This window comes from Pteronotus mesoamericanus, unplaced genomic scaffold, assembly GCF_021234165.1.
Source record: "Pteronotus mesoamericanus isolate MK-2021 breed Mesoamerican mustached bat unplaced genomic scaffold, CSHL_Meso_final contig_116, whole genome shotgun sequence".
Lineage (NCBI taxonomy): Eukaryota > Metazoa > Chordata > Mammalia > Chiroptera > Mormoopidae > Pteronotus > Pteronotus mesoamericanus.
Window position 1 is genome coordinate 214,700 of NW_026555027.1, and position 21,965 is coordinate 236,664.

General features: G+C 49.7%; 1 protein-coding gene across 1 annotated transcript in view; it reads left to right on the top strand.

Moving 5' to 3' along the window:
- The window catches only part of MAP3K7CL (MAP3K7 C-terminal like), a 34,276-nt gene extending 14,278 nt beyond the window's left edge, over positions 1-19,998 (top strand). The window contains 3 exon segments of the mRNA XM_054577343.1: positions 174-235; positions 11,380-11,495; positions 19,818-19,998. Coding sequence (XP_054433318.1) covers positions 174-235; positions 11,380-11,495; positions 19,818-19,998 — 359 coding nt within the window.
- Positions 19,999-21,965: the final 1,967 nt, after the last annotated feature.

Consider the following 21,965-nt stretch of genomic DNA (forward strand, 5'->3'; position numbering starts at 1 on the left):
CTGAGCTCTGGATCCTTCAGCGTGTACTGAAAACGAGCAAATTGTCTTGTGCCTCTTCTCTGTCCGCAACTGAAGGGATGAAAGTGGCCGGGGCGGGAGGCAGGGCAGCCGCGCTGCAGGGCGGCGCTGCGAGCCCAGGGCTCCGCAGTGAGGCGTCTCCTCTCCCGTTGCAGATGACACGCCGCCCGATGACGCCGCTCCCTTGGTCTTCCCGGAGTTAGACCAGCAGCTACAGGTAAGGGTTCTCTCATCTCTTCTTTCCTTCTTAGTTTTGCAAAATCAACTAAACAGAGGAGCAGCCCACCTGGGAGACGGAGACAGAGCTGCCCGGTCAGGCGGGCGCCCGGTGCACAGACCCCGCCGGCTTATCCGGCTGCAGGCCGGCTGTCAGGGACGCGCAGGGGATCAGCTCCTGTCCTCGGGGACCCCTGGGGCCAAGACCCCTGGGTCGGCTCCCCTGGGCTGTGCAGGTCTCCAGGCAGCGTGACGGGGCCTGGTCGGCTGAGGGACGTGGTAAAAACCTGAGCAGAGGCAACGTCGTGTGGGCGTCACGGGAGGTCGGAATGGTCTCCCTTTCTCTGCTCCGCCCCCACCCGCCCCTGTTTTCTGACAGCTTTTAATAGAACATAATTATTTTATTTTTTAACTAAAATTTTTAAAGATTTTATTTATTTATTTTTAGAGAAACAAGAAGGGAGGGAGAAAGAGAGGGAGAGAAACATCCATGTGAGAGAGAGAAACGTCGATCGGTTGCCTCTTGTATGTGCCCCAACCAAGAACCAGGCCCCGCAACCCGAGCGTGTGCCTGACTGGGAAGCAGACCAGCGACGTTTCATGTTGTAGGACGACACCCAGCCACTGAGCCGCGCGGGTCAGGGTGAACGTGGTTAGGTTAAACCTTCAGACGCTGCCTGGTTTGGCCCAGGGGGACAGCGTGTGCTGTATGTAGCTAGGGACGGTGTGTCGCAGATGCCCCATTTTAACACGCCACAGCGATGTCCCTTCTCCTGAGGGGACAGACGGTGACACCAGCGCCCACGGCTCCGGGAAGCGGTCTGCCCGGGTGCTGTCCCCGTGGCAGGCGCTGTGCCCAGGACTCACAGGGGCTCGAACCCTGCGGACATGGGCCCGGCCACCAGTAGCTTCTCGGAGTGTTGCTTCGGAAAGCCTTCCGGAGGGTGTGTGGCCTCCAGCCCCCGCAGGCTGGACGCTCCCTCACACCAGCAGCTCTGCCGGGGGCTGGGCCTCGCCCCTGGCGTCACTGGGGTTGGCGCCCCTGGTCCGGAACAGCCCTTGCGGGTGGGAGGGCCCAAGAACGGGTCTTTGTGTCGCCCCAGCCGGCATCCCTGTGCCTCGGCCAGTTCTCACCTCGGTGCCGGCATGTGGGGCCCCCGAGGAGCCCCTGCCCCCGCGGCCCCCGCAGGCAGCCCGCCCGGCCGAGCAGGGATGCAGAGACTGCGGAGGTTGTCGGGGACAGCCGCGCTCTGCTGTGGGGACGCAGCTCCAGCCTCCTGCCTCCCTCTCCCTGCGCACCCCCCCACCCCAGGTCCACAGCCGCTGCCCTGCGTCCGGAGGTCCGGCCACACACCTCGGTCCCTCCTCTTTGTGCCCAGAGGACACCTCGGCTCTGTGCCCGCATGTCTGTCCGGCTGGCACGGCACCATGTTCTGGTTTGGACTCTGGCTTTGCTGAAGGGCTGTCTGCGCCCCACGTGGGCGCCTGGGATTGTAAAATAGTAACTATGTATTTGTCCCCATTCGTTTTTATTTCCGCTTTAGTTCACTACCGTCTCAAAGCTGTTTTGTCACCATGGGTGTTAGGCAAAAATCAAGAGTGAACGTGTTTTGAAACTCACACAGACGCACATTCAGGTTCTTGCTCCCCCATGGAATTGTGGGTCATTAATTCTGCTTTGCCATATTGGCAACAATACTTTTTCTCTCTGGGGACAAGGGCGGCCTCCCCTGGCTCACGGGTCGTTCTCCGCGGGAGTTACAGCGCCCTGCGATCGTCCGCATCATTTCTCTGAAAAAGCATTTAGTTTTACAGCTTTAATTCCACTTGACACGTTTTAGAAATTAACTCTATTTAATTATTTTACTCCAACAAGACTATTTCATCTGTATTGGCCCTTAGTGAGTCAGGCAGCTGAGAGGCAGCATCGGGCTTGTGGCTTGCAAGTGTCCTGGAGCCTTCAAACCCAGTTGCTTTGCCTCTCCACGAATGGGGAGAACATTCCGGAATTTAAGTAACGGCCTGTTTGTCAGGGAAGGCTAGCCCTGAGCGCATTATAAACAGTTGCCTGTCGCCCGGCCGCTCGGCCAGGGCCGCCTCTCTCTGAGGCTGTGCTGCTGCTTTGCTGACGTCCGGGGCACGGGACGGCGGGAACTTGGGGGCAACCTGCCCCAGGAAACGAGGTCTTAAGGTTATTTCCATGGGAACCTAAGCACAGAAATTTAAGCCATTCTGCGGCAGAAGTGCCTGCACTGAAAGCCACGAAAACGCTTGCTGGGCGAAAGGCACGACCCTGTCCCCTTTTACCACCAGGTGAGGGCTCTCGAGGTTCCCTGGCTGTCGTGGTTGCCTGCAGAAGAACCGGAGCCAGGGACCCCGGCAGGGGGAGGCCTGTGCGGAGCCCAGTGCACACGAGCGAGCCGCCCCCCGCTGACCTGGCTGGGCCTGAACGCACGGCCTGCGGAACAGGGGCGGCCCCGGCCGGCCCACCGGTGCACTGAGGCCCCGGCCCTGGCGGTAGCTGCAGAAGCTGATGATCGTGTCAGCACCTTGAAGGAGAGAAACCCAGGCCGGGTTTTGGTCCAAGCCCCTTGCGAGCCCCCAGGCAGCTCACTCGCTGCAGCAGGTGTTTTGTTTCTGCTCTGCCAGGTGACCTCGGAGCGGCCACACAGCCGCCATGTAAAATCTGCTCCGACTTTCCGGTATCCACTGCACAGCCTTTTGTCACTTATAAGAAGCAGCTATAAAACAGCCATTTGGTGGATGTGCTATCACCAATTTGACCACCAGGATTTTTCTGTTGCTTTGCCAAGAATGTGGACATGTTTGAACATGTAATTCCTGGTGCTTCTATTTTCATGGAAGCCAAAAAAAGTCCTTGCAAGAATAGCAGTGACAAACATGGCTCTTGACGTCTCTATTAATGCAGAACGCTGGGCAGGAGGCCTCTGGGCCAGGACGGTGTTCAGATGAACATCCCTTTCCCTGGCCCAGGGGCGGGCGGCCGGTCGAGTCCATCTTGTGTGGGTTTCTCTTCTGGAAGTGGGTGTCTAACATCTCGTGCCTGCGAGGGGCATGTCCGGGCAGCACTAGTTTAGACCCTATGGAGGCCCGAGTTTATGTCCACTTCTAAGACCGAATGAAAGGTCATTACGCTTCTTTAGGCCTGTTTCCTTCTCTTTCAAAACGGCCACGACCGGCTCCCTCTCTGTTCTGCGGGGTGTATGACCCTTTAATAGGCCCTGGGTTTTGGTCAGAACTAAATTTGTTTTCAAATTTAACAGTGTTGCTACGTTTGGGAGATCATGGTTGGCCTGTAAGTGATTCAAAGCTAAGCTGCAATATGGTCTTAATTACTAGCACTAGAATGAGGAAAATATTTCTTTAATTTTTTAAAATTGACTTTATTGGGGTGACATTAATAAGTTATATAGGTTTCCGGGGTGCACTTCTACAACACAAATCTGTATATTGCATTGTGTGTTCGCCGCCCCTGGTCAAGGCTCCTTCCATCACCATTTATCCCCCCACCCCCTTTCCCTGTGGTCATTACCACTGTTGTCTCTGTCTGTTGAGGTTTTTTTGGTCTTTGGTTTTTGTTTTTGCTCAGTCCCTTCCCCTTTTTCACCCAGACCCCCAACACCGCTCCCCTCTGACAGCTGTCAGTCTGTTCTCTATGAGTCTGCTTCTGTTTGGTCAGTTTATTAGATTCCACATATAAGCGAAACACCAATTCCAAAGCACATACGCACCCGCTGCTCAGAGCAGCCTTCTTGACAACCGCCAGAGTTCGGAAGCAGCGCAAGTGCCCGCCGGTAGATGAGCGGGTGGGGAGCTGGGGGGCGTTCACGCAACGGAACACTGCGCGGCCGGGATGAGGCCGGGCTCTGGCTTTTTGGCGACAGCGTGGATGGACCTGGAGAGCGTTGTGCCGAGTGGAATGCCAGCCAGAGGACGGAGTATGTCGCTATAAACGGGTGAAGGGCATGCTGGCGAGAGGTGTTAACAGACAGGCGGCTGGGAGTTACGAGGAAGGACGAGCCGCCGGGGCAGGCGCTCCGCGCCAGGGCGGCTGGCACTGCTGTGCAGGCTCTGGACCCTCCGCTGTCCCGAGCTGCACAGCCGGGGCGGTATCGCTCACCCGTTTTGTTGTGGGAATGAAATGCGATGATGAGTTGAAATGGCATAGTGTTTGGCAAAATAATTGCTCAATTCACATTAATCCCCTTCCCTAATGAAAATATTCATTGAACGAAGCACTTAATAATTTATATGTGTCAAATGAAACAAGAGGAGCGTCTCGTTGGAATATGGAGTCAGGGACAGCAAATTGAGCAGTTCGCCCACCCTCCCATCCCACCCCAAAGTCTGCCATCTAATCTGAGAGGACAGTGACAGGTGTCTCTGTGGCACACACTGAACTTGCCTTTTCTCAGACAGTGTCTGGCAAGTCCAGAAACTGAGGTCACCTCCGCAAATAAACCGCGTGTGGCTGGAGGTGTGTGCTATCATATCTTGTTATCCGAGCGGTTTCTCCAGAAACTTCTTTTAGGTCTTGCATTAATACATCACTTGGTAGCTCAACAAGGAAAATGTAGAAAACAGAGAAGTCTTAGCATTCCAGACTTCTTGAACATCCAGTGGGAAGTGGCTTTTTTTTTCTCTGACCATGTTGAAAAGTATTTTACAGTGTTCTCTGGTGGCTGAGACCAGAGAGAAAATATATATAGATCCTTGGAGCTTTACCATACCTTTAATTTTGGGGGGGGGGGGGTACCCAGTGGTCATTAGGATATGCCTTATAGGAAAAGTCTGAGATTCTCTCGAGTTGTCACCCCCTTTACTATTATCAATAGTAATGATAAATATTACTCATTACAATGTTACATAATGTATAAGATATACGGTATATTTACTAGTGCCAACTTTGACCGTAACGTAGATACTATAGAAATGTCAGTCTTGTTTTAAAAATATTTAATATTCTACGATAACAGCATTTTCAAATATTGCAATCAGTCCTCAGTATGTTTTTCCATTTAGTTTTAACAAATCATGCTTGTTAATTTGAGGGCATTAAAGTGCAACATAAATTTAAAGCAGACACCCCTTACTGCCCCCCAATATAATGGTCACATCGAGACTTCGGGAATAAATACAAAGTCTGCTCAGCAACTGTAGAACATTTAGCTTCCTAAATATATCTCGTGTGTGGGAAGCTGGGAGAAGAAAATCTAACTTCTTACATTTCCGAAGTGGATAGGCCAGTAGTGTCAGAAGCAGCCAAGCAGAAAACGGAAACGCTTAAGCTGGCTCTGCCCCTTGTGGAGAGGTGCTTGGCTGGCCCCACTATAAACTGGTGGCTGGGCAGCCAGCAGGATGAGGTGGCGTGGCTCAGGCTGGCGTTCTGGGGACAGAAGCCCGCAGCTTCTGTGTTGCTTCATCTTGTTAAATCGGGCCTGATGAGCGGGTGGGGAAGCGGGCAGAGGCGCACCGTCTGCCCTGCAGTTAAAGCCCTGGAAGCTCCATCCCCAGCAGCTGGAGGAGGTGGAGAGGGAAGGGGGGCAGGAGGAAGTGCCCTCCTGGGCTCTGACCTCATGCAAACCCCCGTCGGTGTCTTGGAAAAGCATTTCAGAGTTGGCTTGAGACACCGCTAGGAGAATGTCTTAATTTAACCTTCTCAGAACTGGCTGTATCGTGAGTAGAACAGATACCGTGGTGTTGGGAGAGTCTGAAAAGCCTTCCAGGACCCCACAGATGTGTGCCTTCAGACACTTCCACCTTTTCACTTTCAAATAAAATATCTTTGCATTTCTTTTCCGTGGAATGTAATACTTCACTCTTGAAGCAACAGTATGAGATAAACGTATCCAAAGTGTGGGAGGCTGTAGCATAATTATGGAGAAAATAAGAAAATGTTCTTCTCCTGAAGTAAAAAAGAAATTCACCGTCAACGTAAAAAGCTTATTTATTGCTGGTTCATTCCCAGCCTGGATCATACCTACAAAAATCTCTTGGACAAGAATAGTTAAAATTAAGCAATGAGAATTAAAACAAAAATAAAAGTGTTAATTCTTATTCCAGGAAGGTAATAGACTGTTTCAGCCAGTTACCACAGGCTTTCTTTTATTTTTTTAGTTATGGGTGTGAACAAGTGGTGGGGTCTTAACCGCACGTGAGGTCAGTTAATTCATGAGCGCCAGTGTTTCTAAACATCATGACGGAAGCTTACCGGTGGCTCCATTTTTCAATTGCAAACTTGATTCTTGTGCTTGAACTTCAGGAATCTGTTTCCTCCGGCAAGAACATCAATGGACACCGTTGGCCACTCATTATCTCTTATTCTGAGAGGTTGTGAGAAGGTGAGACAGTCACTCTCACGAGGACCTGGAGATGCCCTCCCCCCCACACACACTGCCACAAAGCACTGAGACTGTTCTGTGTCACACAGGACATCGCATTTCAATACTCTATAGTGTTACTTCTTATATCAGGTATGAACCCTAAATTTTGTTTTTATTGTTTAAATACATTTGTCTCCGTTTTCCCACCACCACTTTCCCCTGCCCCACCCACCCCCACCTCCCACCCTCAGTCCTTCCCCACTTTGGCTTTGTCCGTGGGTCCTTTATACATGTTCTTTGACTTGAAATATAAATATTTTTAAGTATATTTTATTGATTACGCTATTACTGTTGTCCTATTTTTTTTCTCTTTTTTATTCCCCTCTTCCCCGCACCCCCCTCCCTCCAGCATTCCCCACCTTAGTTCATGTCCATGGGTTGCACATAAAGTTCTTTGGCTTTTCCGTTTCCTATACTATTCTTAAACCGCCCCCGCTGCCAATTTTGTACCTATCAATCATGCCTCTTACTCCCTGTGTCTTTTCTCCTATTCTCTCCCCTCCCCCTCCCTGCTGATAACCCTCCGTGGAATCTTCATTTCTGTGATTCAGTTCCTGTTCTAGTTGTCTGCTTTTGCTTTTTTTAAGGGTCAGTTGTTGATAGTTGTGCATTTGTTGTCATTTTACTGTTCATAGTTTTGATGTTCTTCTTTTTCTTAGATAAGTCCCTTTAACATTTCATGTAATAAGGGCTTGGTGAGGATGAACCTTATCTGGGAAGCACTTTATCCACCCTTCCATTCTAAATGGTAGCTTTGCTGGATAATCTTGGGTGGAGGTCCTTGCCCTTCATGACTTTGAACACTTCCTTCCGGCCCCTTCTTGCCTGTAAGGTTTCTTTTGAGAAATCAGCTGACAGTCTTACGGGAACTCCTTTGTGGGTAACTCTCTTCTTCTCTCTTGCTGTTTTTAAGATTCTTTCTATATTTAATCTTTGGCAATTTAATTATGATGTGTCTTGGCGTGGTCCTCTTTGGGTCCAACTTGTTTGGGACTCTGTGCTTCCTGGACTTGTATGTGTATTTCCTTCACCAGATTGGGGAAGTTTTATTATTTTTTCAAATAAGCTTTCAATTTCTTGCTCTTCCTCTTCCCCTTCTGGCACCCCTATGATTCAGATGTTGGAACATTTAAAGTTGTCCCAGAGGTTCCTAAGCCTCTCATTTTTTTTGAATTCTTGTCTCTTCATTCTGTTCTGGTTGAATGTTTATTTCTTCCCTTTGTTCCAAATCATAGATTTGAGTCCCGGTTTCCTTCCCTTCACTGTTGGTTCCCTGTATATTTTTCTGTTTCACTTTGTATAGGCTTCACCTCTTCCTTTATTTTGCAGCTGTACCCAATCATTTCTCTGACCATCCTGATTACTAGTGTTTTGAACTCTGCATCTGATAGGTTGGCTATCTCCTTGTTGCTTAGTTCTTTTTCTTAAATTTTGACCTGTTCTTTCATTTGGGCCACATTTCTTGGTCTTGGCACACCTTGTTACATCATCAGGAGCTGAGCCTTAGGTATTCGCTGGGGCGGGGCAACCCCCTTTGCTAGGTTGTGGTGCCATATGTAGGGAAAGGGTCAGAGAGGGAACAAGGCCATTTGCTCTGCTCTTGCCCTGCTTTTGGTCACTTCCCCCACTTCCCACAAGTGATTGGTACCCTTCCAGGTGCTGCCCTTCCAGGTGCTGCCCTGGTGCTAATTCCTGGGTGGGTGGGCTTATGTACGTCTAGGACCCGATGGGTCCCTCCAAAGGACTCTTCTGAGACTGGCAGTTTCTTGTACCTCTGAAACCCCCACAGGTTTTTATAGCCAGAGGTTTTGAAGCTTTCATTTCCTGTGCTGGAGCCCTGGGTCGCACGGTCTGTCTTGCTCTCCAGTTGTTCCTCCTGGTTTATCTGCAAGTGAATGTGAGGCCGCCCCGTCTGCCAGCCACCACCTTGTCGCGTGTCCTCGCTGCCCTGGCTGCCCATCTCCGCCCCTCCTACCAGCCTGGACAAATGTCTCTTCTTTAATCTCTTGGTTGTTGGACTTTTATACAGTTAAGATTTTCCGGCAGTCATGGGGTTTTTTGTTGTTAGAGTGGTTGTTATCCTTCTTCTGGTTGTGCTAGGAGGTGAAGTGTATCTACCTACACCTCCATCTTGTGTTTTTTGTGTCTGAAATCTAAATATTCTAATGCTCTTATTCATCAGAATTCCTATTGGGGTAAGAACACACGTATTTAAAAATTCCTTGGTGAGTCCTCTGGGCTGGAGTAAATGTCCCGTGATGCCTGATGCCTTCTAAGGACTGGGGTCCTACTGAGCAGAGGGCACTTTAATTTGTCCAGCGACGCTGAGGTTGGAACTCCCGGTCATAATGGGGCGAGAGGGTTTAAGTTCCCTGGGGAGGAGGGTAGCGCGCCAAGGCGGGCGCCTCAGAGAGATTAGAAGATTGGCTGGGGCAGCGGGGAGATTTAATGATCACTCTTTTGTTGCGTTCGCTTTTTTTAAAAGTGTGGTAAAAAACACATGACATAAATGTTGTCATCTTAATCACTTCTAAGAGTGCAGTGTGCAGGGTTAAGTGCATTCACAGTGCTGAGCAACCACCTGCGGAAGGTCCCGTCCTGCAGAACGGAAACTCTCCTTGCTCAGCAGCGGCTGCTCAGCCCCTCCCCCAGCCCCTGGCGCCCAACACACAACCTGGCAATGCTGTGGTGGGCGCCGTAAGGAAACTCCCGTCCTTTTAAAAGAACCTGGCTGCTTAATGCTGCATGCAAATTGGGAGACCTTGACACGGTGCTGACTTTACCTGTCAGGTTGGGGTGAGGTAGAGCTTCCAGGACCCAGAGGCCGAGTCACACCTGGTGCCTTTCCTCCCTGAAACACTGAGCAATTTTGGCTTGTTATTTAAAAACTGGAATTACTTCTTGTGGGAAATCTTGAAAATATCATGTAGCACGGTCACCCTGGTAAGAGCCCATGAGGGTGCGGAGTCGAGTCTCCTGAACTGCCCCCTGCCCCCAGCACCCTTGGCGGGAGGGGCCCACCACCGATGCATCACAATACCGTCAAACGTGCCACAATTAAGCAGCGCCAATTTAAAAAAAAAAACCCATGGGGGGATCCCACTTAATAAAAAGGCAAGGGAGGAAGAGGCCTTCCATGTCTTAGGAAAATTATGTACCTAATTTCCAGTTTTCCTTTTTAATTATAGAAGCAAAGGACAGCCGTGTCTCTCCCCTGTTCCCTGCCCCGCCCCCCCAGCTCCCCCGCCCAACCCAGCTGCGCTCTGGGCGTCCTCCAAGGCGCACCGACTCTCTCGCAGAGTCCTGGAGGCTTTGGACCAGCACCGCCGTAACTGTGCTGAATGCGCGGTTCGGGCCCCTGCCGCACATGGCCAGCCAGGGACTGAACCGAGCGTGGGCTGCGAGTTTCAAACGGGCAGGACGCGGCCACACAAGGCTCAGGCCCCGGGCAGCGCGGCCTGGCCGACGAGGGCGGCTTGGCTCAGCTGCCCGCAGTGAATGAGTTTCATCCGCCTTGCTGTCACAGCGGGCACCTTGCCAGGGGAACAGGTGAGAGAGCTGGTGAGGGCGGCGAGTTCAAGGGCAGGCGCGGGGGAGCCAGGAGTTCGGCATTCCTCTGGCAGGAGCTCCGCCCTGGGCTGCGCTGCGCTCCACGCGCCGCCGCGGAGCTGGGGCTGCGGGCCCAGCAGCCAAGCGGGCAGGCACGCCGTGTCCTCGGGGCCGTGGGGGCGGGTGCTGTCTAACGTAATTCCTATTAAGTTTTCCGTGAACTAGGACACAACAGGTGTTCCACAGGAAGGTAAATTTCCTCCACATCTTTTTTGAATTTTATTTCTTTTAAAAGACCTCATGCAGAGGCCTGATGATAAAGGAGAAGGGTCATCTCGTCCATCAAGCAATAAACTCTATAGCATTTCTGTCGCTTCCCTACGTGTGACACCCAAAGAGAGCTGTGTCCTTGCAGAACGTACTGGGAGGGGCAAGCAGGGAAGGCTCCGTTAGTCCTCACGTTCCCTCGCTTAAAAAAGCGAGGCTCCGACCGGCCAGACGCACAGCTCGCGCGTCTGGACCACGGCGAAGGCAGGCCTACTGAACAGTGAACTCCTATTTCTCAGATATTATATAACATGTTCTGTATATACGGGAAAGGAGTAATTAAAAACTCCTTAAAAGACTATTAACTAGCGTTTCTTAAAAATAATGGTTTTAATAATGTGTTGCTAACTAGAAAATAGAGTTATAAACTCAGGGAGAGCTAGTTCTTTAAAAGATACTTTCCGGGCGTAGGCTTTTCGACACGTGGCGGTTGGCAAGGGTCACCCGAGGTCTCAGTCCCTCGGGGGTGGGGGTGGGGGTGGGGGTGGGGGTGGGGCGCGGGGGCGGGGGGGGGGGGGGTCGGAAGCACCGGAGACCGGGCCTCACCTGTTACACGGCCGATTTCCCTCCGGCCCAGCCTTCGTCCTTCAGCGGGGGCGCGTCCCAGAAAGGGGCCTTTGGGGCAGGGCTGCTCCTGCCGGTGAGAGGGGGCCTGAGCGGCAGGACCAGAGCTCCAGAGCCGCGGGCACGGAGCCCTGAGCCGCCCCCAGCGCAGGGCTGGGCGTTCGAGGCGCCGGGCAGACCTGAGGCCCCACGGCCGGTGCAGGACGCGTGGGGGCCCCAGCCCGGGCCCCAGGGGCGCAACGGGGACAGTGACTGATTCCGATGCCAGGAAACGCCTGACTTGTTGTTGTCGCTCCTCAAGCCGCTGCCGCCCCGCCACGACTCGCTGGAGTCCATGCAGGTGTTCCGGCAGCACTGCCGCATCGCGGAGGAGTACCACGAGGTGCGCAAGGAGATCGCGCTGCTGGAGGAGAGGAAGTAAGTGCTGGGGCGCCGGGCGCCGCCGGGTCAGCCCTGTGCGCCCCAGAAATGACCCCGGGGGCACCGCTGTGGGTTCGAGGTTTTACTTTATGAGCAGTGAGAGGAACGGGGGTGTTTCCTTCCCCCAAACTTGTTTTTAATAAGCGTTTTAGTTCAGGACATTAAAAATGCCAAAGTACCCCCCAGAGCCGTCCTCTGTTTCCTGCGAACGAGCCCAGGGGCCCCAGGGGACCTGGGCTGCAGGTGGACCGTACGGAGCGCTTACCGGGCGGAGCTCCCCCGGCAGGGGCACAAGCCCCTGAAGTGAAGGTTACGGTTCGGGTAACGCATGCGTACTGGACGAGCGACGCATGCGTGTTGGAGGAGGGACGCATGCGTGTTGGAGAAAGCGACGTCTGCACGTTGGAGAAGTGACGTATGCGTATTGGACGGGCGACGCATGTGCACTGGATGAGTGACGCATGCGCATTGAGAGCGATGAGTATTGTGTGTTGAGTCCAAACATACTCTTCACTCTCTGCTTCTCCTCTTCCTCTTACTGGAGAGACACATCACATCTATTTCTTAATTTTTAAATCAAAGTGAGTGAAATATGTTTTGTTTTGAGAAATTTATGATATTGTCAGTACTTTTGCAGGCCCAGCGTGATGGTCGCACAGACTAGTCGGCGGGGAGCATAGGGTTTAGGTCCAGACTTCTGCCCGTACCGGGAGGCCCCGGTCCTCGCTTGGTCGTGTTGAAAACATGAATTATACCTGGACTCTGGTTATAGACTAAAGATGTTTACGAGATCAAAAACACAGCTTTCTCCTCCTATTTCTGAGACTCCTGTTGGTCTGAGTTCTTACACGTTGACTGGAGTGTGCAGATGGAACACTTACACACAATCTGAGTCCTGAGAAAAGTTTCATAAAGGACCTGGGGGAGCTTATTAATAGTATCACCAGGGTGAGGTTACAAGAGGACATGTATAATCAACAGCCTACAGATGCCTTGTGTGTGTGTGTGTGTGTCTGTGCGTGAAAGCGTGTGGGTATGAGTGTGTCTGAGTGCATGTAAGTGAGCGTGAGTGTGTGTGTATGACAGTGTGTGTAGTTGTGTGAGAGTGTGTGCGGGGTGCGCGTGTGTGAACTGTGATGTCATAACAGAAAAACCAGTAGTTCTGTATTTATTTGTAGATACAAATATTTTCAATTTGGAAAACTGTTATCTAAACCACTGTGTGGCTCTTTATTTGGAAGCCTTATCTACTAAATTATATGATCTGTAAGCTCATGTTTTTGTACGTTGCATTTAAAAAATACGCTAGGATAACAGTACGAGACTGACTCACCTGGGGCTTGGTGGAAACACATCCTGCTGCGCATTTAGAGTAGCAATAGCTGTGGCCACCACGACAGCAGTGACGAGAGAGAAGGCGAAACCGGCTTCTAGAAAGAAGGCGGCTGGCAGACCAGGAGGAGTACTTTATATAACCTGCCAAACCACAAAAATGTTGGCCAAATTCATCTACTCATAGGTCTTTCTAAGTAACTGGCTAGATGTGAGGCAAAGGCCAAATTCTTTTGTTATTTTTTCCTTTCTTTTTCATAGTCTCTCAAATTGGTTTTTCTTTATTCCTGCTTCTGCCCTTTGGGGATGGGACTCGGGGGCTCCAGATCTGGGTCAATGCCCTGTTGCCCTTGGTTGTCCAGCCTGTGGTTTCTGTCGCTAGCGAGGGACACCCCGTGAGTGGCCTGGATTTCAAGATGGACCTCGCAGGCCTTCATGCTTCCATAGAAAGCTCTCTCACCCCTGGTCTTTCTTGCCTCTGCCCGAGCGCTCAGGGCCTCAGGACCTTGGGCCTCTGCTTCCTCTCTGCCCCCCAGCACCCCCTTCCTGAGGAAGGCTCTTCCTCCTCCCCACCCAGCCACCCCGCAGGGACCCGCGCTTCTCACGCGCCCAGTGGAGCTCACAGGAGTGACTGCGCTGGCATTTTATGCGGGCGGGTGCTGTCCTGCCTTTCTGCGAGTGTGTGCAGACTCACACACCCTGTCACACCTTGGGTCCCAACCACTGAGTGGGGAGCTGTGCGGAGGGTCAGACACGGTGAGGGTGACTTAGTGTGGCGATTATGGGCGGTTGTAATGCCCTCCGTGTACACACTTTATTTGTGATTTCTATGGTCTATACTTAAAATACAGAGTCAACATCAGCAATAAACTCAAGAATTTGAGAAGAGTTCATTTACTGGCATGACTGCAGGCTGAACTTCTCTCCCATCTCCAGAGGGGGTCTCCCTGGATCAGGGTTTGGAGCGAGGAGAAGAGTTGATTGAAACTATGATTTTAAATCATGGTTCTGGATGAGTAAGCTTTTTTCTGGGATTATAAATTCAGCACACAGTGAATTTAAGTTAAAGAATCACTTATGGCCTATTGACCAATAATGTAAGAAAAGCTTGTTCTTACTGTTATTGGATTTTTTTTCTTCTCAGTTGAAAAAAATGGCAATTTTATTGAGAGCTTTAAAAAACCAAAAATTCTTCCATCTTTACAGAATTCCTGCTATCATTTTTGTCTGTTTCTTTTTAGACCTTTGCATGTGAATATTTTTATATAATTACATATCTAGTAACAAAATATGTACATGCTTTTTTTGGGTAAATATTACAAGTTTTAAATATAACAGTTTTTATGTATGTAATGGAAACACATAGAAATGAGACATTTTGTGACTTGTGAAATTTATGACAGAATCGTTTGATAGAAAGTTTTTAATATATACCATTAAACAACAATTAGATCTACCATTAGATTTGCAATTAGTGAAAGTTGCTTTCCTCCAGGTAGAGTTTTATCTTGTTCAAAGGAGAAATCACTTGACTGTTCCATGTATGAAACATTGTGCTAGGTGCTGTTGTATTTAAAAGATAGGCTCAGAATGTCAGAAAACCATACACTCTTAGAAAAGTCAGGTTGACAAGTGTTAGGTAATTAAAGAAGGTAACTCAGTGGTTTTCGGTACACTCGCAGAACCGTGCGACCATCGCCGCAACTTTAGGGCAGTGCTATCACCCCGGAAAGAGCCCTTGTCCCCTTGCGCAATCAGTGACTCCCTCAGCAACCGCTCACCGGCTCTCTGTTTCTGGGAGTTTGCCAATCCTGGATACTTCCAACGGACTCAGATGGGACCTGTTCTTTTGTGAATGGCTTCTTTTATTTAGCATGATGTTCGCGAGATTTATCCATGTAGCATGCATCAGTACTTCATTCCTTTTCGTTGTTGAATAATATTCCATTGTATGGATGGACCATATTTTATTAATCCATTTCATCAGTTGATAGACATTTGAGTTGTTTGCACTTTTGGCTGTTGTGAATAATGATGCTACAAATGCTCACATACAAAGTTTTGTGTGGACATAAGCTTTTTAAATTCATGTGTTGTGTGCCTGAGAGTGGAATTGCTGAGACAGGACAACTCATTGGGCCACCTTCTGAGGGGCTGCCTGTGGCTGAAGCGGCTGTACCACTTCATATTTCCAGCAGAAATGTCTGAGTGTTCCAGTTGCTCCACATCTTGGCCAACACTCATGTCTCTGAGATTATAGCCACCCTAGTGGGTGTGAAATGACGTCTCGTGTGGTTTTAATTCATACTCCCCAATGGCGAAAAACATTGAGTCCTTTTTCATGTGCTTTTTGGCATTTTTGTGTCTTCTTGGTGAAATGTCCATTCAGCTCCTTTGACCATTTTTTTAAAAAATTGTCTTTTTGTTATTGAGTTGAAAAAAAAGTTACAGAATGTTAGTGGGTTTATGCAGAACATTAGAAAAAGTTTTCATATGGAGTTAACCACAATCAATGTGAGATGTATTTTCATGGTCTTTTAAAAATACATAAAATGGTGATTGGGGAACAGTAGCCTCACTGAGGGGAGCCTATCAAGGACGGGGCAGGGGAAAGGGAGCAGGTGTGATTTGTAGAAATGTAGTCTAAAGTAGCCCTGTTTTGTAGGTATGGTATTTAATTTATTCAGAAATTTCCAAATGTTTAGCCAGAAACAGTTATCTCTTTAGGACAGCCCCAAAGGCAGAGGCTCTTTAAACCGCGTTCTCGAGAGCCCCTCCGGCCTGGGCGGGGATGCAGGGGTCTCGGGCCGGAGGCTGGACCATGGCTGGGCAGAGAAGGTCCAATTTTATCTGCTTTATTTTCTTCACTTCTTTGAAAAAGGACCCCACCACTATAAAACATTGAAAACCAAACATCCCTGTCACAGTCTAAGCACGTTTTCTTGAACGATCACTGAGACCCCGGAAGGGGTTTCACTGCCTTAGGGAAGCTGTACGGGGAGCTGTCCCCAGCGGGCGTCTGCAGGGTAGGTGGCAGGTGGGTAGGACATTCTGTCCCCTCTCCTGAGCCGCCTGCTGTGAGTATGAGACCCCTGGGTGGGGCGCAGGGTTTTCCACCAATGGAGAGGGGCTCCCCGAGACTAACGTGGTGAGGGGGAGTCAAGGATGAGTCCTGGTTTGCGATAGGATTCCAATGAAGACTTGTTGAGTGAATGAAAAAAGAACTAAAGAACTGTCTCCACTCCTTACTTTGCTCCAGGGGTGAGAGAGAGTCAAGGGGTTCTTTCATTTTAGGATTTGCTTTTGTGTGAAACCCCAGTATCCCAGAGTTGATCGGGCTGTGAGATCACACTTGCCGTTGATGCCCCAATCATAATGGTCTGGGTGCCTTGTATCACCTAATTGCAAGCGGTCCACTCTTTTAACTGGGATTTCTTCCTAGGCATCTCTCCATCTTTCCTCTCCCCAAAACCACATTAAAGGAGAGAAAATGTTTACCTCCTTTGCCAAGGAAGAAGGCGCCAATTTCTGGGGGAGCAGAGGGAGGAAATATTTTATCTTTCACCTTATTCCTACACCAAATGAACTATTTTAGGGGTGATAGTGAAAATATCTATTTTCTTTAGAATAGTATTTCTTAACTGGGCCAAAATTTCAGCCCCCCACCCCAAGGACACTGGCAATGTCTTGAGACACTTTTGTTGTAATAACTGGTAATGCTGGCATCTACTCCACGGAGGTCAAGGATGCTCTTAAACCTCCCATGATGCAACGCTCAGGACAGCCCCACAGCAAAGGCTTGTCTGGCCCAAAAGGTCAACGGTCGACTGTGCTGAGATTGAGAAAGTCTTTTTGATAGCACTTCCTGCCCCCCCCCCCGCCCCCTGCAAGGGTATATTTGGCTCCCAGGAGACAGAGCTCGTCGATTCCTCATGCTCGTCCCCTGCAGGCCCCCAGCGCCGCCGTCTCGGCTGTGCGTGGGAATTCCGTTTCAGTCGCATTGACTGCCCCTCCGCCTGTATGAAACGAAGACGGACTGCAGACCCTTCGTGTCACGTCTGGGCATCTGCTCCTTCTCTCTGGGTTAAACGCTTGTCTCAAGAACCTGCAGTGTCGTCTAAATCACTATTTAAAATGAAACTCCCTGTGATGGAGGTAGTATTTTATTATATTACCCCAAACTCTTTAGATCATTGGGGCCAAACTCTCTAGGACTTTGTCTTTTCCCAGTAAAAGTCTTTAGTCCGTTTTGAAAGTCTCCACAACCTTGGTGGTAGTCTTTCTAGAAACAGAGAAATATTTGTCCTAATGACAAATCCACATCCCAACTTCCTGCAACATAAAGAATCTCCTTAATTTTAGACACGGTGTCCACAGTCTCAATGTTCTCTTTATCAAGTCACTTGGAGTTTTTCTCTCCCTGTTTGTTTTAGCAAATAGAAGCTTTTCCAGGAATGTTGTCTAGATGAGGACAACAGCTGCTCTGTGGCAGACCCAAGGTCATGGTTTTTTCTCCCGTGAGATACACCGCACGGAGTGTCTCAGGTCCTTGACTTCCTGTAACGGTGGTTTTCTACCCCACATCCCATTCCACTGAAGGGGATGATAGAAATGACAAACAGGACTGCAAGGCAGGACCACATTCTAGCCAGTTACGGATATTGATTTGTTCCTTAGATCATCTATTTATAAGATTGTCTCTGTAGCTTGATGTGCCAGCAGTAATCAGGAATTGCTAATGGATGAGCATAAATATGTCTGCATAAATAGGTCCTGAAGATGATAGACGTTTTGACAGTATTCATTGAATATATGTACATATAATTGCTTTCAAATACATGAAACTAATTTAGAAACCTATCAATGAAGTCTTCTGAATTCTAGTAAGGAAGAAATTATTATTGACTTTCTCTGAATCATGAAGATTCAACCAGACAATCACGACCATTCCTTTTGGTTGTATTGTAAAGTCTGATTTTGTGATTTATTTTCTCTACCCATCAAAGCTACTAACATCTCCCCAGGAGTTCTAAATGAGGTCAGACATGGAACCAGGGTAGCAGCCATGGTTATACCCAGGATTTCCAACTCTTTCAACTATTTGTTTTGAAAGCAAAACTCTATTTTAACCTGAGTTATTTGTGTGATACAGCTGATTTGAAAAGGGAAAAAAGACAGGAATAGATAATCTGATAGGTGAAGAGTTTGGAGGCATGGCTCTTTTTTACTTATGTAAGTTTTACTAATCAATTTCTTTAAAACCTTTTAAAATTACAGTTTACTTTCAATATTATTTTGTATTCATTTCAGGCATACAGCACAGCGGTTAGACAATCATATACTTTTACCCCCAATATTTCCAGTACCCAACTTTCGCCATACATGGTTATTATAATATCACTACTATATTTCCTATGCTGTAATAATCAATTTATTTAAGGTAGTTACATAAGGATCTTTACTAATATTTCATTATTGACATTTATTGCTTCAAGTATGCTTAGAGGTAAAGAGCCATAAACATGTAATAAAAATAGCTTGATGCCGGCTCTTTATTAGAAGCTGTATGACTTTTTCAATTAAATTAAACACTTTGAATTTCTCTTTTCTCATCTTTAAAATGTATATCATTTGTCTCTGAGGTAGCTGACTCTTCAGTTATTCATTCAGAAGTATTTATTGGGAGCCTTTATATCCTAAGCACCGTGGAAGAATCAAAGATCATTAATAGCCCGAAGGAACTTTGTGGCTGAGCAAATCAGCATTTCAGACCATCTCCCATGGCCCCTGGTGTGTTATATTTCATGCTCCATTGCCCTAAATTCTTCAGATTATGGTCTAAGAACAAGGGCACTCTCTCACTTTACCACAGCACAATAGTTAAAGAGGAATTTTATCACTGATACCATTCAGTTATCTAATTCGCAGTCTGTCCTTAAATTGCAACCATTTCCCCATCACGTCCTTCACAGCTGTTTTTTTCAGTCCACAGCTGCACACTGCAGGTACTTGTCATTTCTCTTCAGTTCTTTGAAACACGTTCTTTACCTTTTGACGAGTAGGGGCCCCGATCACGTAGCCTCTCTCAGTCCGAGCCGCTGAGCTGCCTGCACTGTGGGCAGGGACCCCGCAGAAGGGCGACATGTTCTCGCGACATCTGCTCCCTCGAGGGACGTCGGGTCGGAGCGCTGGACTCAGTGGCCTTAGGGCTTCTCGGCCCGTTTCCCCGCCAAGGAGGGAGAGATGCGTCGTGCGCTTGTATTGTGGCAAAAGGAATTCGGTTTGGGGCTAACTCACCCGCTCGGGGGAGTCGACCTGTGTGGGTCGTCACGTTTGTAAACTCTGAACAGGGGCTGTGAGTCTCGAGCGCCATTTTTTGCGTCTTTACACCCAGGCGATTTTTACAGATGTTCCCCGAGAACTGCGTGGTTATCACCCAAGTGCCCTCCCCTGGCCGCGGCCTGTCCCCGGGTCCTGGCTGTGCGGCGAACGTACGGAACTGCTTCGTGAATTAGGGGGAGTCATGGCTGCAGGGAGGAGCGGGATTCTTAGGTCAAAGAACCAGTGGAGCTTTGCTAAACTCGGAAGGAAAACACGACGGACGACGAGTGGCTTTGGCGGGAGAAGGCAGCCTCAGGACAGAGAACATAGTTCTGCCCATAGGACACCAGAGAACATCTTAAGTCACAGGCGGCTGTTTCCGGGGTTTCCCCTCAACTACCTGTAGTTTTTACAATTTGTTGTGCCCTTAAAGAGATCAGCTATTCTGACTGTCGGAGGATTAGTCGAGCGTTTCCTGGCCAATGGTTAGAATTGCGGGACGTCTCAGCGAAGGGCTGGAGTGAGACAAGGAGGCTGGCGCGGATGGCGGGCTGCGCAGGCGCGGACGGTGGGCTGCGCAGGCGCGGACGGGCGGGCGCCCGCCCTCCCGCCCTGCCCCGGCGCGTGCGCATCGCAGCGTGTGCTCTTCTGCCGCCCTGTCTGCAGGAAGGAGCTCATGGCCAAGCTGGCGCAGGCGGAGAAGGAGAAGGTGGACGCGGCTCAGCTGGCCCGCGAGTTCGAGGCGCTGACCGAGGAGAACCGCGCCCTGAAGCTGGCCCAGTCCCAGTGCGTGGAGCAGCTGGAGAAGCTGAGGGTCCAGTACCAGAAGAGGCAGGGCTCGTCCTAGCTCGGAGCCCCGGCCGCTGGGCGCCGCCCCGGGGGAACGAGCAGAGCCCGCGCTGCTGGCGCCCCGCGTGGCCGGCGGCGCTCGAGCCCAGCGCTTGCTGTCTAGTCTCACAGGAAGGGGGGGGTGCGGGGGGGTAGTATTGTACTTTAAATAAGATGATTGCAACAGACCTGTTACCCATATCTGTTTTAAAAGATCGTAAGTAGTTTCCGAGGCATTATTTTCTAACTTAGAAAGATAGGGTCCTACCGCACACCGGGGTAGAAAATGACAGAAGTAGAACACTGACTGGCTCCGCTAAGCAGCTTAAACAGAACTAAGCCGCGGAACAGGCCGGTGGGATGCGCGTGCGGCCGGGCCACGTCTGTGTGTTTTAAATTTCGCACTGTTCGGGGTCCTCTGCGCTCAAACCCGAGCCGAGCCGGCAGGAATGCCTCCGTCCGCGGCCACGTCCACCAGAGTCAGCCGCTCCTGGCGGCCAGTCTTGCCGCAGCTGTGCGGCTGTTCGCCTAGGGCGCAGTCCCGGCAGGGCTCGCAGAAGCCTGGCTGCGCGACAGCGCACCTGCCAGGGCCGACCAGCGGTTGAAATGATAAAATGCAGGCAAGGCAGCCCGCCTTCCAGCGCCGCCTCCGGGAAATGTCTGCGCGCGCTGTGTGCGCGGGGGCCGGGGAGACGGAAAGGCGTTGTTTAGACTGACTTTGGCGAGTTCCCATAAAAACATCAGCAACATTATAATTATTGCTTTGTTTTGGATTAAAGAAGGCGTTTTGGTTTAGTAATAGTTAATGGAAATATATGACTTAATTCAGGATTAAAATAATTTTCCCATGTTCTACTTATCACCACATTTCCCCAAATTGATTTTTGTTTTATGTCCATTTCTATTCATGTAACTTCTTTTTCATTAAACATGATCAATACTCTCAGTGTGCATTTTGTCCCTTTGTTAACCTCCCTCGTGCTGAGTCAGAGTTGGCCCGCCCTCCTCGGGATCTGTCCTTAGCCGCGGCTGTGTGCGCCAAAGCCGCGAAGCACCTTTCCTCGGGAAGACTGTGGTTTCTGAATAAACAACTCGGCTCAAATGCCAAATATGATGCATTCGTGTCTTAAGCAGGCATGGCCCCTTACAGAAAATGGGGGCGGGCGGCTGGTAAACATAGTTTCAAAATCTCTGTTCTGCAAGAATCAAAATAATTAACAAAATATATGAATGCTACTTGTACTGATGAGGTGCTGGGTACACAGTGTTCATATCTCCGCTGGTCTTAGCCTGAGACTTCACTGTGTTTCCAGAGGACAGCTATTCATGCCTCAAAAGCAAGCATTTCTCGGTGTGTGTATTTCAAGCAGACTTTTAAATAATAATAAGAAAACATCACCCACTTTTGTAGCATTGTCAGAGAAACCTAAGAGCAAAATTTCTTATATTAGTTTCACCTTTTCATTTATCTGACAAGTTCCCCTCGATCTTTCTTGGCACTGCCTATTATCTGGGTGACACAAAACCATTTAGAAGTTTTCTGTCTTCAAACACATTCACGACGGCCTTGCTGTTCACCGCAGCGAGAAAGCCGGGGGTGTCCCTGGCGAGCACAGAGGCCGGTCAGCTGTCAGGTAGACGTGCCTGTTGCTCTAGAGCCGCAGTGAAAGGGGAGCCCCACCAGCCCCCCTCCCTGCGGCTGCTTTATGAAGGGCTTTGCTCTTTGCGGGCCGTCCACCTCTTGCGGACAGGAAAGGATGTGGTCGCGTGGGGCTAGAAGGCAGCTGTCTGACCGCCGCTGTTGGCAGATAGTGTTTCTCTGTCTCATTCTGGTACCCGAGCTTGGGTGCATCATTAGCTCTGGACAAATACGGAACTAAAAGGGTGTGGAAGTCAAATCAACAAAGTGTCTTACACACGAATGCTGGGTCACAACCCTCTAGGGGGCTTCCTCCACAAGTGGGGGTCAGGCAGCGTCCTGGGGAG